This window comes from Neodiprion fabricii, chromosome 4 (genome assembly GCF_021155785.1).
Source record: "Neodiprion fabricii isolate iyNeoFabr1 chromosome 4, iyNeoFabr1.1, whole genome shotgun sequence".
Taxonomy (NCBI): domain Eukaryota; kingdom Metazoa; phylum Arthropoda; class Insecta; order Hymenoptera; family Diprionidae; genus Neodiprion; species Neodiprion fabricii.
The window spans coordinates 36,152,312-36,168,881 of record NC_060242.1 but is presented as its reverse complement, the minus strand read 5'-3'; the positions used below and the strand labels follow the sequence as shown (position 1 = coordinate 36,168,881).

The window sequence follows — 16,570 nt, the reverse complement described above, 5'->3', positions numbered from 1 at the left end:
TATTTACAAGAGATTGTTGATTTTCCACAGATTTAAAATAAATTGAAAAGCAACCGTTTGTCAACATTCCTGCTACATGGCGATTTCCTTCAAGACAGTGAATTCAAATTTTGTTGAAACTAATAACAAATTTGAGATGTTGATAAAGAAAGTAATAGATCAAACAATGAGTCTAAAATATACCACACAAAATATCAATTAACGAAAAAAAAACCACATTCGCAACCCTTCCTGGGTAAACCCACTCTACTTGTTAGGCATTTTAATGCAGATGCACCTATCACGAGCTGTAAGGATGAGCAAATCCCTATTTGCAGTTTGAACATGATGGAGGAAAGCTGGAAAGTAGTTTCAACTATTTAATGGTGGAATGAGTTGTGAAATAAACACAAGATTGGCAGAATGAATTCCTAATAAGCTGAATATGTCACTGTATAATTAATTACATTTTCGGTCGTAAGGAAAGTGCCAAATGCAGGCAAATCCTCAGTCGATAAACTAATGTCATTCAACTAATATCAATATCTTTGTTGATTATCTATTATATTGGTATCATCAATCACGTGATCTATCCAGAAGCGAAATAGGGTAATATTAAATTTCATTACTGATAATTCAAATTAATCAAGGAAAAAATTAATCAAATTCCAAATAAAACGAAGAAATCGATAAAATGTTCTAATCTCGGTGTGAAAGATGGTCAAGAAGGGATACCGGAGCGTGATACATGTACACATATGGTACAATCTTAGCCGTTGAGACAGATCAGCATACCTTTCCCAATTGCAGTGCCTGAACTTTTGATATTGTGAATACCTAATGACCTATACTCACTATCCGCGTATTCGGTGTTTTCATTCAAGTGAAATTAATTCACAGAATGATTAACAATAACATGAAACATGGGGATGATTAGATAATATAGGATAACTACGAAAAATGAAAATACGTTCGGGAAGATGGCCCGATCTACTATTTATAAATACCTTGGATGCACATTGAGAATGTGGCATCTTATCGCCTCTTGTTGCCATGACGACGTGCAAATTTCCGACTTTTTCTAAAGGAAAATCAAAAAGAAAAATACCAATGGTAAGTAATATGTTCGGCTGAATAATGCTTGCTCCTAGCTACTAAAAGAACTACACCGTACAATATTTCCAGTAGATAACGTTCGATGGACGAATCTGTCAACCATGAACGCTGCTTCTACTTTACCCAGAAAGGTGGATTAGAAACATTCACATTAAATACTTCAAATAATATTGGCAGTCACTCTTCAGTTTGCGAAGCCAACAATACAATCATATGCGGAAAATAATATTACATACTGTAAATATGGCCATTTACAGCGAAAATCTATTCCTACGATCCTTTTGAAAAATGCTTTACCTTTGTCCTCAGATGCATAGATGATTGTATATTGACTATTTTGAATTGAAAGAGCTTATTTATGAATTATTAGGTACAATTGTGATAGTTGCAGTTTGATCAACTAGTAAGCTAAATTGTTCTGTACCTACCATAAATATAAACAATACATCACACGAAAGCATTATAGAATCAGTACAAATATACACAAAAGCTCTTTCAACTCAATTAAATGTATACACGCCAATACCATATCACACTTCATCATACAAATATACTATTAAATTCTGATATAACAATCAATATCTTTGTACCTGATCCTGCTAGGTGAAGGAATCGGGGCATGCTCAGCAATGGCTGGTAAGACTGAGGTGAATTTATCAGTTGGTCGTAAAAGACGAGCGGTCCGAGATGATAATCTCCAAACCAGCCTCTGTCTGTGCGGTGTTTGCTCTTGGGCGTTGTATTTGCTCAATATTGCGCCTACCAATTCGTGTGTACGATAAAAGCTTTCATCTGGAATCTAAAAAGCGTTTGCAATTATATCAAATTCTTATAGTTTCTTCATTTCCCGCCAGTAAAAAGTTAAAATTAATTGAAAATCGCTTTTTGCTTTTATTTTGTAATTACCTTACAAATTTTCTGAAGTTCCGCAGCAAAATCAACAAGTCTCAGCATCTGATGAGCAGGATTAGCAGCAACTGTTGAATTGGAGGTGGACGGGCCAGCAATACCAGCAAGGGACATAGTGGCATCAGCATTGCTATCGAGACGGTTTACAGCGCTATCTAAGTACGTACACAACAAAACCAATGCAACTTCGGATGGTCTTAGACTCGCACAGTTACCATCGCACGCCACCATTTCTAATCTCAGAAGAAGTTCAGACTCCTGCAAATTTTAAACATGTTTATAAAAAAAAAATAAATAAATAAATAGAATAAACATATCCGTGTGTAGAAAAGCCAATGATTGTGCTTTTCCGTGATGAAAGAGTTTCGCACATACCTTGACAATATTAGCATATAAATCGGCGAGTCCCAACTGTCCAGCAGCGGCATGAAACATGACATTGAACAGTCGAAGAAAGGTAAGAGCAGTGACAACTTGCACACCCGAATCCCATCCAAGTTTGTTACGGATGACTTCTGACATGCGTTTAAGGTCACCGCCAGTACATTTGCATTGAGATATGGAAACCAAATGGTCTGCATCCAACGATTGAGCCATTTGAACCGCTGCGATGTGAAACGACGACACGCTGATACAGGCCATGTGCTTAGGCCTTGCCTTCATTTTAGTCAGAAAGCGATCCATGAGATTGATCGCTATGAAGAACACATCTGATGGTAGGTCGTACCACACCTTCAGGCACCGTAACACGTGCGCCGATCCATCCCGAGCGCCAATGGTTATCTCGTCATTCTTGAATGAAATAAGGGTTAATATTACATTTGCGAATATTGGCGCTTACAAACATTGTGATAAAATTGTCCAGAAAGTGTCGTTTATGTTCATTTATTTTCTTTCTTTTGTACTTTACCTGTGTGGTAATGGGTAGTTGAAGATTGGGTTGATACTTGGTCTCAAGCACCAAAGCTTCTTGCAGCTGTTCTACAAGAGGGTGGATTGCATCCGGTACAGGCGAGCCCGATGTGTCCATTCCTGCTACGTGTGACCGACGACCGACTACGTTAGTAGAAGTAGGTAACGTGAAACACTGCCAAATTGTAGTCTGACCAAAAGAAGTAGTCACACCACAAGAATGGCTCAACAACTGGCTGGCCTAGTATCTGGAATCATATAATACCAAAATAAACGGATAAGTATGATGGTTGTCACCTTTAAGCATCAATAGAAATTTCTAGAAGTGATTGCTCATGTATTATAGTACGGCCACAGCACCGATAACAACGATCATTGATTGACAGTAAACAAAACGAAATCAGACTTTTCGTTATTACGGATAGCAAAAACAAGAGACAAACAGTGAAGACGTTTTTTTTACATTTAATAGTGCGTCATTTCATTTGTTTTATTTGTTTCAATGCGACGTTTTCAAAACGAATATAATATGTGAAAATATTTTCATTTTTTTTCAGTTATTTTGCGCGTTTGTTGTGTTGGCTGTATCACCTCATCCTTCAAGGACGAAGACGTGAAAACATTTAATCATATACTCTTCTAGTTTAATCATCATTAATTCAATTATAACAACGAAGAAGCACCCTTCAGTTGACCGTAAACGATAGAAATCAAAATATTCAATTACGAAGACATCGGTAAATTTACCGAATAATAACAACACATGAACGAAATGTAATTCCTATACTCGTGGGAAAAAATTGTTCACACAAGCGTTCATTTAAACTGTATAATAATGCATAATTCAATCATCAATGCAGTCTGTCGAGCGCATGACGTTGTGTTAAGATATTATATCTTTATGGTACACAGCTGACCGAACAGCTGTCTTCATCGTGACAACTTGTCATTTAAATGCCTGAAAAGTCACTAATATAAAGTCTGATCACATGCAGCCTGGGAATCCTTGTTTGCTGTTGTTCGCGCGGTAAGCGGAATCTTTCAATGGTATGAATTATAACTGACCATACTCTAGATTGTTTTCTTCAAACTCCCTCTCACTTCTCCGATGAATGATTTTAATGTAGCCGATATAGTCGGGTTAGGGTTTTTCTGTGCATCAAGTTTCTCTCTGCTCTATAGCGGCAGTAGCTCTATGATAACGTTTCACATAGTCGTAACATTACTACGAGGTATTTAAATTCAGACGGGGGTTTTGAATTTTAAAACACTGCCGACTGATTGTCTGAATAAATAGCAGCCTGATGTGTTATATTCAACGAAATAACGCAGTTGCTTCGATAAATTTACCCCCAATCTAGTTTTGATGCATAGGTATTAAACAGGTCTGCCTGATTATGCGCCATGCCGGATAATTCAAATATTATACTCTTGGCGCCCCTTTCGGTATGGAAATTTTTACAGCTTCAGAACGACTGGCACATTATTCCAATCGACAGTCTTCTACTCTCGAGTGCCTGCAAACGCACTCGAATATATTTTATAAACGCACAGTTGTTGTTTATACTTGAGAGAGATTTCTTTCTAAATATTGTACATACATGCAGAGATGCACAACTGTACAGGCACGAATGTAACTCGTGTATAACACAATAGATATGAGTGGTTATTTCATGACAATCTACAAAACAATAACAACACGGTCTTTTATCAGGTCAGACAATATCATTCGACTGCCCGTCTATCATCATGTCGTCGCGTCGCGTCGCAAATAATCGAAATGCGTGTATCTGTTAAGATCTTACAGAACTAATCTGCTCAAAGCTAGTTTCAAGCTCGCGTTCTCCTAAAATCGTCTAGTGAAATTCAACTCCCGTTGAATGCTTCGCACGGGTTTGTCACGTTTGCGAATAAGATTGTCACGTGAATAATCGATCGAAACGTTTTCACGCCTGTATATCATTTCATTTTCAAATCGTGACATTCGTATTATACCTACAACTAATTGTACTTTGAAAACTCAATCAAATAAAAGGAGATTTCAAGTGAGTGGATAAAATTACAAGAAGATAAGCATCGAGCTACTTCGAAATGAGAATAAGACGTATAATACCCTACATACCTCACCTCAATTCTCTACATCGTTCAAGCAGTGTTTTTCGATTAAACACGACTCCTCGAATGCTATTGCACGAATGTTTCGGTATTTCTAGGCCATTGTAAAGACAATTTTGGACGTGATCTAGGTTCGCGATAGAATGCTAAGGTTCTGTTTGCCAACAAGCAAAAATAGATGAAATAATGTGTCGTCAGTATTATGTAGAAGCGATCGAGTATATTGGGGGTATTGCGTAACACGACGAACATTATTTACTATTTTTCTTTTCGTGTTTCGTCCACCACCGCATACCTATAATGCCGACTACGCGCGCAATCCTCGTCATCGTCATTATCTTTTTGCTTTCCAAAACAAAATTACGTAATAATCATGCGCGCGCACGCGCGTGTTTACCAACTGCGAATATAAATTCGCACGTATGCTTATGTATACGAGTTAAGAATAATCGTTAACGCGAAACGTTAAACAAAAAGAAGAATTTTTACCAACTTAAGTAGGCGTGTGAAGAATTTCACCTAACCCAGTTTTTAAACAAACGACGATTGTAACTGTACAATATTTCACCATTACGAAAATTCACTTTTTATGGCACAGAAAGATGAACGTATAAGTTTAAAGTTATGACAAAATTTCGATTGCCTCCAGACGTACTAAAAAAATCCCAATTCACATTTAGTTGATAAATATCACTTGATTCGGGATAGAACCAATTAACATCCGCCGACGTATATCGCATACGTAACAAAATTTTTTTGTCTTCGTCTGTAACAAGCTGCAGAGGCGAAGATAGGCAAACATGATAGTACGAAATTTAAACACCACAAGATGCCATGCGTGTTATATTTTCTCGTGCATAGTGTGCGTGTAGCAGCAGAGAATCATGTTTAGGCGTAATTAGTCGCAAGACAGTTTTGAAGCTTACATGAAAAAAAAATTCTCCCGTTTTCAAATTTTCCCCAATTGATATACCTAATATTATTAATGTAGAAGAGATCTGTCGGTAGATTATTCATCTGCAAATGTTTATATGTTCTTATTGCGCGTTAAATTAATCATCGATTGTACATGTAGTTTAAAAAATGTTTCGTACGATAACACTCGCATGATTTCTATATTTACATTTCACATCAATATCATCCAGCCGATGAACTTTTTCGCTCTCAGATTTGTTCGTGCATAAGTATGACTGCGAAGTTTCGATTAAAGGAAATTAATACAATAATCGTGTGAGAATTTCATACTTTTTTTTCGACATTTCGAAATGACCGTATCATTTATTTTCATTTGTACGGCAAATTAAACACTGCGTGATACTGTGAGTGCGCCTTATTATACAGAGTGATTCATAACGACCAGACGCTCCGTCATCTGCTAGAGTTTAATGCGCATGCTCCAGAATATAAATATCTACTTTACCGATATATTTCTATATTTTTGACATGTTATTGCGACCGCTATCAAATAATTCATTATTTTCTACCGGTAATTCAACACAAGTTGTTGATAGAAACTAGGATGTTTACAAAACTCGCATATTTGCATGCGAGGAGAAAACGCTGCGCGCAATGAGAGCGATGCGACGCCTGCGCACCGTTGCGAAAATCCTTGTCCGTCACCGTCGGGTTTAATAATATATATACGCGTAGATTCGTAAGTATATTTAATACGATGTGGTAGAACAGGTATAACTGTGCTCTATAGTAAAAGCGTAAACATATTGCATCAACATTGTGCACACATTCAGAAATATGCAGGATAAATTAGAGATATAATTACAGAAATAGGGAAATCATAATTATGTTACACATCTATATGCTGTAATAAATGGCGCTGAATGATGTAGGATCGTTATGCAACTAAACTGCGTCGTTAATTCGATATTTCTTCAACTAGTTACTCGCGGTATAACATTTAAAGCTTAAACCGTTGAATTACACACACGTACAGGTAAACTTCGTTTTCCAATGGTATCCGAACTCCCCCCCTCTTCGTAAAGTTTTCAAATTGCAGACCAATCTCAATGTCTACCTACATAGCAAATTGAAACGAACTAAATTCTGTAAATACAAAGTTGATATGAGCAATTTCTTTCGACATAAAATTTTGCTTGGAATAAAAATCAACACTGTCCATTACAGAATCCAATGATAAGATATTTAGGTATATAAATATTTACATGCATAACTGTGTATCCATACATAAACAAATCAAGTTTTCATCGTTTTCATCGATAACTTAGGAATGTTGTACCTACTGCAGATTGAATGATGAGAATGCATCTTTCTCTAGGTGGTCAAGCGAAAAGTAGAGGTATTTTAAAAGTGAATACAATGAGTCGATAATAACTTTCCTCGCACGTTCTCAAGTTCAACTTAAGGACTAGAGTCATAGACACATCTCGCGTGGATTTATTACGGTTTATGTGCTAATTGATGAGTTTGCAGAGAAACTAGTTACGGCATTGGAAAAAATATACGGCAAGAAGAGAAAATTAGAGAACCTCAACAGGAAGCGGTAGCATTGCAAAGTCGGAAAGTGTTACGACGACACGAGCGAGCGAGCGAACGACGATCTCACTTAACCAAATTTGTTATATGTGGTCAGCGTAACAAACGTACAGTACATTAATAAGTATACTTTTTTTCAAATAAGAAATCTCCACGTATTGTACACAAATTTATGCAAAAGTAACGCAAGATTTTATGTCCGTTCAAATCCAACCTTATGCCATAAAATTTTCTCAAACAATATACCTGTAGGTAGAGACGAAAAAAGTTTTGTAATAAGTAGAAAATAAAAACAAAATTAACATAAAAATAATAATCAATGATTCAATGAAAACTAAACGATCGCAATAATTTCACCAGCAGGTCAATGAAACGCGATTAAACATCATTTTGAAGTTATAGTAACGTTACCGTAACGATCCATGCTTAGGGAAAATCGTTATTTCGCGATTTTGGAATTGTTTGACATTCAGTAAACCGTCATAAAACCAAACACACTCGTATTATGCAGTCTTAGTTCCTTAGAAATCGTTGTAAAATAAGTAAACGATGATTTTTTCTCAATTTTTCCGTTACGATAACGTTACTAACTTCAACCTCGTGATTAAACTTGATCTAACAATAAGTGTTGTGTTATGCACACACGTATAATGCAATCTGCATGGACAAATCGTATTCAATTACACAAGTGTATGTTTTATGTATCTTTACATATTTCGCAACATACTCTTCCTGTCTTCCTCTTTCTCTATGTGCGTGTCTCTCTTCCTCTCTCACTCTCTTGCTCTCAAAATTTCACAACGTTGTCAAATATAATCCGACGGTTGCGTAAACATAATTAATTGAATTCTTTCTTGATTCCACGGCAGATTAATTCTGCTTTTTTTTCGTCATAATTGTGTACATAACACACAAAGCGAGTCCCACACGATTGCAGCACATAATTTTGAATTATTTTTTACACAGAGAAATTTTCTGCACAAGTTCTCGTTTCGCAAAATCTTATCTGGTCAAAAATGATTGTAAATTCTACACGTAACAAAGTAAAATAACTGCATTTACTACGAGCAATCGAATTGCGAGCGAAGTAACCGAATATAAATTTTTCCTCGAATGCATTTCCGAGCTGCTGTGCAGAACTTGTGTTTTATACGTTTCGCGAAATACTGTTCGTCTGTATGAATTATTTTCGAATTGAATTTCACATTGTAAACCTTGACACGAATTCTCAACCGCAAGTGCGAATTCCAAGTCTTTCTTTTGTAATTCAAACATTGAAACATAAGCTAACAAGAAGGTCATTTAATAACAACGATTTGAATTCACTGTTAGTAGGTACGTCTTCGATCTTCAATTGCCAAATGTTCATTTCTTCTCGTCATAAAAGTTTTACATATTTACACATAGAAACGTTCAGAATATTTATTTGTTTTTGTTAATTTAAAACGTACCTATCAATATCGCAAACTATCGACGGAGAAAATGAAAACCGTGTAATATATTTCACACACTCATCTGCGCCAAAATTACTTGGAGCCATGACTTTTTTTTTTAAACTTTTCATTTATTTAAACTAAATCAATTTAACAATCCATTTACATTTCGCATATCACAAAACATGTTCGATCGAACGATTATTCACGTTCCTTATTATTTACTAATTCTACGCACGTTTATGCGGGACTCTGTATCACCACTCCTGACCCACATTCCAAATCAGCAGCAAGGCTCCATGTACATATATCAACAATATGTTGCAGCTGGCAGGGAATTAATCGACCACGTTATACACGCACATTATATACGAGTTGTAAACAATATTCCTAAGCCCAACTTGACGCCCTTCTCATTGCCAGTCACGCCATAGGCTCTGAAAGCTGCTTTACTGCAAATAGGGTCTCTTTAAATTTCCAACGCGAGATGCGACTCGTTGACCTCAATCATACGAGGCTGAACCGTTCGTAAAAAAAAAAAAAAAATGTCAAGCTTTCATGCGTCTAAGTACATATCTTTTGTCAAAAATTTCTTCACTTGTCTGTAACAATCACAAAACAACAGGATTGTTTCTTTCGTTCTTTCGTGATCATCGATGCGTAAAAATAGTAAAAATAAATGCGAATTCGATGAGAGAAAAAGAAAAAGAAAAAGAAAAAAAAAACAAAACGATGTACAATGATCCGATCTGAAAAGTCAAATATGATTGACGAAGATGTCAACAATCTCATGACGCAATTTCCCGAGTTAAATATGAATGCAGGAAATACAAAACATTAATACTAATATATGTACGAATTATACGTTGCGTACACTCTATATAGTTTATCTTTGTTTGAGCAAAGTTGGCCAACTATTTGGGCCACGGAGTCATTGACACCTCGGGTCATTAAGTGCATACACACATGCAAATATATATTTATCCACAGCACTTGGCGTAACAGAGTTTGGGTGTTACGTGAAAGTTTGTTGTTTACGATGCGTGGTGTGGATCATCATCAGCTTATCGTTAGAAGTTGGCTCTCGTTATGTGTATTTCATGGGAAACGACTACGATGCGCGGTGCTTTAGACGGCAAGCTAGTAGACGCCGTTATTTTTAATATCGTATAAGATAAAATGAAAATGATCAAGTGTACAATACAAATGTAAGGAGGCGTGTTGATGTATGTACTATACATTTATATTGTACACACATCACTCTGTAATGTATAGTGACTTTGAGGCAACCGAATCTGACCTACACGTATGTATGTATTTAGAGTCAAAGGCAGTCGAAAACAAGATCGCAGAGAAAGCGCCACGAATGTCAGATGTTGTCTAGAAAATTTGAAATTTTGTCCTAACGTATTTCTATAGATTAAATATACTCATAGAATTATTGGAGTCTCGTTTTTTCCCAACCATTCTAACAATTATTGATGTTGTTGTTTTTGTTATTATTATAACAAGCCCTCTGCAGCACCGCCATCATCATCGTCGTCGTTCGTGGAGTTGAAGAAATAGACTTATAAGGTGCATACCTTAAAACATAAGTAGATACGTAAATATATGTATATGCACATATATTCAAACGTTATTATAAATATATTTAAGAGAATTATGCCGTTGCCATTTTGTTTCAAAATGGTACGAGGACATTTTCGTTGCAAATATCAGAAGGAAGAGGGAAATGGAGTATGAGGTTCGTTGACCCGAGACTATTTAAGCCGATTGATTACTTGATCGTACCGGTGTGAGATCTATTTTTTCAGTTCGAGCGCGAATGTTTGTGTGTGTATATATATCGTATACAGTTACTCTATTATTATTAGACTTGTGTTTTCAGCAGCTATGATATTCCATGGGCTTCTTAATTTTATTTTTATACGTCGACCATCGTTGTATTTGTGCCGAAAGAGAAAAGTACCTTAGGGAAAGAGATGGACAGATAGATAGATTAGAAGGATTAGAAAGGGGCGGGGGGGGGGGGGAGGGGGGGCAGATAAAAATAAAACTAACTTCGAATACAATCAGAGTACGGTTATTCTGATATTATTTGTTCCTCCTTTTTCGTACCATTTTTATCGTTCTCTTCATTTTTAAACAAGAAAATATATCTATATACTCCGAACTGTATAAAAACAATTTTAAAGTTTCTCTCCGTATGGATTACGCAAAATAATGTACGATCTCTTATAGCAACAGGGTATTCATACATGTTACACATACTAGGGTGGTCCTTATTCAGGGTGTTGATGAATTTTTGCCAAACGATCCCCCAAATCAATTTCAAATAATTCGAAAACAATCGCCTAATTTTTCCAGATTTTTAATTCGAATCTAAGATAGTCCGCATTGTGATCGAAGTTTATTATGGAAATTAACATGGGTAAAACTTTTTTTTTCAGTATATATTTTATTGCAACAGTAATAATGTTCCAAATAATCTGTAACCGCGAGGTTTTGGTGAGAATTAGTGCTAGTATCTGGGAAAAAATACACATCATCGTACGAGGCAATCTAGACGAATTGCACAACCTCGAAACCTGACTTTTTTTTTATTTAGAGGAAGTGCAATTCGTCTAGATTGCCTCGTACGATGATGTGTATTTTTTTTTTTTTCATACAGTGTCACTAATGCCGACTAAAACCTCGCAGTTACAGATTTTTTGGAACATTATTACTTTCACGATAAAATGTATAGTGTGAAAAAAAGTTTTTCTCATGTCATTTCCATAACAAACTTCGATCACAATGCGGGCTATCTCAGACTTGCTGTAAGAATCTGAAAAAATTTGGCGACTCTTTTCAAATGATTTGAAATTGTTTTCAGTGATGGGGCGGTAGAAATTCGTCAACACCCTAAACAAGGACCACCCTAATACACACATGTATAATAATAAGGGACCGTGATATCACGCGTAAGGATCGAGGAGCGGTGAAAAATCGATTAGAAGTCGGACAAGATCTCTTATACATACATACGTACCTAACTACCTAATTAATGAAACAAATCTAATGACTTTCAAAGGTTCATACAAAGCCTGATGATACCGGTCAAGATCATAATCGGGTATGATTATGTATTACTCGAAATGGTGTTTAATATGATATGTATGTCAGGTACTGTCAAGGACGCGGCGAGCGAGGATCGCAGAGCATGCGCAATATTTGTGATGATTACGAGCTGCTGGGTCTGCATCCCCACCCCAAGAGTTAGGAAATATGTATTACGAATTTTGCGGGTACAGGCATAAATTCCCTCTACTGCGAATCGTCGTTTATAGTAGAATCCCCAGGAATTTCGGTCAAGGATTATTTACGTGTTCGATAAAACGACGTGATTATCATCTTTTCTTGTCTTTTTTTTTTCTGCAGCTTATCGAACTCGCAATCATGTTTTTCGAGTTATAACTGCAGGTATTGTGATACACTGTGCGATTGGTACAATTTTTAAACTAACGATGAATTATCATCATCATCCACGGAAAAATTATTATGTGGCTATTATTAGCCGTGTTTATTTGAATTATATATATAAGTGAATTATATATAAAGGTATATATAAAGTACATGTACTCCTTGCACAAATTTGAACGATAGGAATATATTGAAACATATCTTCACTAGCCATGAAAGGAAATACTTCCTAAATTTATACCGTAAGAAACAGCGAATAATTTATTCAGATATTTTTGCACGTGCAGGAAATATGAATACATACAGACACATGCATATATTCGTAAACATATAAATATGGCAGTGCGAAAAAAAGAAATAATTACTTCAAACAAGACACACGTGCTTGTATTACATACGGGAAGAAAAATTGATCTTAATTTACATGCCTCTGGCGCGATGGTGTTCAAATAGCTCAATAAGACTGGTTTCACCTTTTACAACACGACGAACGAACTAGGATACTCATCTAAAAATACGCCTACTACCCACTCAATTTAGAGCTTTGAAAGGCAAAGAGAAGCAGCCAGCCTCGGTTGTGGATTTTTTTGTCCTTACTTTATTTTTACTTCCTTTTTTTTTACAATAAAAGGTGAACCGCCCAACTTGTGTTAAATCAAGGTTACGTATTACGTGTGCATATGGTAGCAGGTATACGCTGCTTATACCTTGAGCAAATTTTTGCTATCCCCAGGCTATTTGTAGCGATATTACACAACGTTTTTTAACAAAGAAAAAAAACTTAAAGGAAGAAAAAAATATTTACTCGCGCACATGTTACAATCTCGAGACGCTGTAAAGCTTGTAACGACAACAACAACAACAACAACAACAACAACAATTGCTATGTACAACATTATGCATAAAAGATATTGCTGGCTACACATATAGGGAATCCTGCATAGTCAGCTGGTTTGAAAAAGTTTCTTACATGAGGATTGTTGAAGTAGAAAAACTTGCGAAGAATTATAAAACTGACCAATTATATTATATAAAAATTCAGGTAGTTTCTACCGCATAGGTCAATGTCTCTTCGTCTTATACTGCAGGTATAGCAGCCGGGTGAACGAAATTTGTTGTTTACAATATACTACGTACGCGCCCTATAAAAAGGGAAAGGAAGCGAGTGTCTCTGCGGGCGGAGTTAGAAAAAGTAAGTAAACAAACGTCAGCCCCTACAGTGCCTGTATTATAGTAGTCCATACACTATAGCTTCTATAGGAATTGTAGGAACGCTCTAACTACATATCTTAGTTTTGAGCTGTTCGTGAGCAAGAGAGCTGTTGAGATCATCATGTATAACGAGTGTGGCAACAAGTATCGGTATCGAGAAATTGCGATCAAGGTGAGAAATAAAAATAGATGCTAATTGATTATGCTATTTAAGTGCAGGTATGAAAATGACGAGGAATCGAATTGGGAATTTTAAAAACATAGAAATCCCAGAGAATCCAAGTATAAAGGTGAGGTGTACGTAAGATGAAGTACAAGATTTATTTAGTTACCTGATCTTCTGTACTTACAATTAGATTATACTTCACGGGGCAAGGTTGGAATTCCGATTTTGAATACTTCCGAAAGCGTCAGAATTCCAATTTTTTTTGTAGCGAAACTTAAAGTATAGAAATCAAGTTTTGAAGAAACATGAAAGTTTCGAATGGTTCGAAACCAGACGCTCAAAGTACCGAAAGGGCAAAATATTGACAGGACAAAATGACTCAGAGTTCCGAAAGTGCGAAAATGAGAAAATTTAAAAACCTGAAACATCGAAATTCCGAATGATGTGAGATTTTCAGTTTTGTGAATTTCTGACTTGGTGAATCTTCACCACTCGATCTTTTTGTTTTGGATTTTCGATATTTTTACCTTCAGAATCTTGCTCATTCTGATTTTCGGTTTACCTGATTTTTTACACGCATTCGATGAGTCAACTACTCTGTGCGAATATATTTTAATTTTCGGAATTATGCTTTATCGTAACTTTAATTTTCGGAATCTTGAATTTCGGGACTTTGAGCCGTTGGGTTTCCGACGTTTCAAAATTTTGTTGTTTCATCGAAGTTTCATTTCTTTCAAGTTTCGCTACCTAATAATTCGGAATTCGGTGCTTCCGAAACTTTTCAAATTCGGAACTTCAACCCCGCCCCTACTTCACAATGAAACATGGTATAATAATATATGTATAAGACACAACAGATATAGCAAACATACCAGCCAAAATCACTAAACCGACCACCCTGTAGCATAATGAAAAATGAATACACAACCGTCTCAAAATCTATTAGTATTATAATGGTTTATCTTAAACCAACGTAGACGACGATATTTTAGATTATAACGTTAGCAAATAAGATAACGCGAATACGATCGAGGTATTCATACATGCTTTGCCGACTCGCGACTAGGTGCAATAAGAATATATGTATGTAAACACAAAGATATTACAGCCAAAATGTACCTACTGCCGGAAGATAACAAGGAAATTTAAACCTACGAGCCAGGAGTCGCTTACGTCTCATGATTACACAAAACTATACCAGCTCATCCTTAATGAAAGGGGTCAAGTTTCCGCAAAGAAAAAAAAGCGTGACATCGCCGCTGCGCGATTACGACAATAAGACATTTGATACGTTAGTAAGAGGAAAGAGATAGAAAACGAGAGAGAGAGAGAGAAAATGGGAAAAACAATGTGTAAAGAACATCGTTGTTGCTAACGTTGCGTGTAGTAAATATAAATAATACATTATATAAGTCAATGAGGGAATGAATTCTCATATGAAACGAAAAGGAAAAGCCCGTGCCATTCCAAATTTAGAATTTGTTATTGTTATTTCACCTCCATCGTGGACATTCATTTTTTATCCATATAAGGCAGCCACACCACAGATACTGTAATTGAAAAAACACAAATTTCATTGTCGGTCAAGTTATTGTATGCCGCGTAATCGTTTGTGGATAAATTCAAGGAAACCTTCGTACAAGTATAAATTTTCCGCGACGCCAGTTCACGTCCGGATTACTCACTATCGACAAAATTATTACCGTGTAATATTAAGAAAGTAGACAAGAAATTTAACGCCCTGAAAATTTCTTCACTCTATCTAGTGTATCTGTCATACACTACTAGGATCTAACTGCATATTTTATTATTGATAATACTTCGAGTTATACGCAAAAGTGTAAGGTACTTGGGTTAACCTTATCGAAAAGTTTTTCCGAGAATTAAATATGTGATCAGCTGAATATTACGCGCAATAATACACTGTATGGATATGAAACAGTTTGCTGTTATCTCAGCCAGCTTTGTTTCTTTACTCTTCCTCGACGTATTCACGGTGTCTCGCAAGGTAGATATAAGACATCGTTGTACCTGGGCCACAAAGTATCAACGAAGTAGCGAAGGCTATTTTTGGAAGTATAAAGGAGAAAAAAAGACCACAGGAGCCAAAGAAGAAACCGTATGTATGTATATCGTACGATAAGGGTCTAGAGCTCGCCAGCCCTTAGGTTACAGAGACAACCGAGAAACGGTCATCCGTCGAAACTGGTTTTGTTAAAAGATAACGAGTATCTGCATTCCTTGGAATAAAGTGAAATGAATCACGAGGTATGATACACAGGTATATATTTATTCGGTTACCTACTGTTACTAACTATCACGATGCGGTCATCGGCAGATCAGATTGAGATCTGAGAGAGCAAAGATCGAAAGTGAGTCGTTTGGTTGGGAAAAAAGAAAAGGAAGGGAAGAATGTGATGATAAGTAAATAATTCAACCTTCAACTTCCGGCTGACGTAATAATTTCTTTCACGAGAAAGTGTCTCATCCAAAGCCACAGGAGCAGCATCCGGAAGACCTTGACCCATTATGCCTTGTTCGAGGCTTCATTCGAGGTACTGAATCACTGCTCGTACGGGTCGAGTAAAAATTCAATAAAAGAATCCGAAGCTCGGAACGAGTCCAAGCCTGTTTTAGCTTTCAGGGCGCTTTCATGACCAACGTCACATCGTCGGGTATGCCTGCTGCTGCTGCCTGATGGAGGGTTTGGCCTGTGCCTGCCTGGTATTATGTGTGTGTGTGTAAAACCTCGATG

The 16,570-nt window shown here is 36.4% G+C and overlaps 1 protein-coding gene across 4 annotated transcripts in view; it reads right to left on the bottom strand.

Moving 5' to 3' along the window:
* Positions 1 to 16,570, bottom strand: part of LOC124181179 (cyclin G) — a 31,718-nt gene that overhangs the window by 4,996 nt on the left and 10,152 nt on the right. For 2 of the 4 annotated variants that reach the window (XM_046567490.1, XM_046567492.1), the window contains exons 2-5: positions 2,915 to 3,164; positions 2,380 to 2,796; positions 2,002 to 2,262; positions 1,686 to 1,894 (exon numbers count right to left, since the gene is read on the bottom strand). In XM_046567490.1, the coding sequence (XP_046423446.1) occupies positions 1,686 to 1,894; positions 2,002 to 2,262; positions 2,380 to 2,796; positions 2,915 to 3,034 (1,007 nt within the window). In that variant the 5' untranslated portion in view covers positions 3,035 to 3,164. Of the gene's footprint in view, positions 1 to 986; positions 1,061 to 1,685; positions 1,895 to 2,001; positions 2,263 to 2,379; positions 2,797 to 2,914; positions 3,165 to 5,043; positions 5,067 to 16,570 lie in introns of those variants that run through there. The other 2 variants (XM_046567494.1, XM_046567493.1) reach the window with 2 other exon arrangements.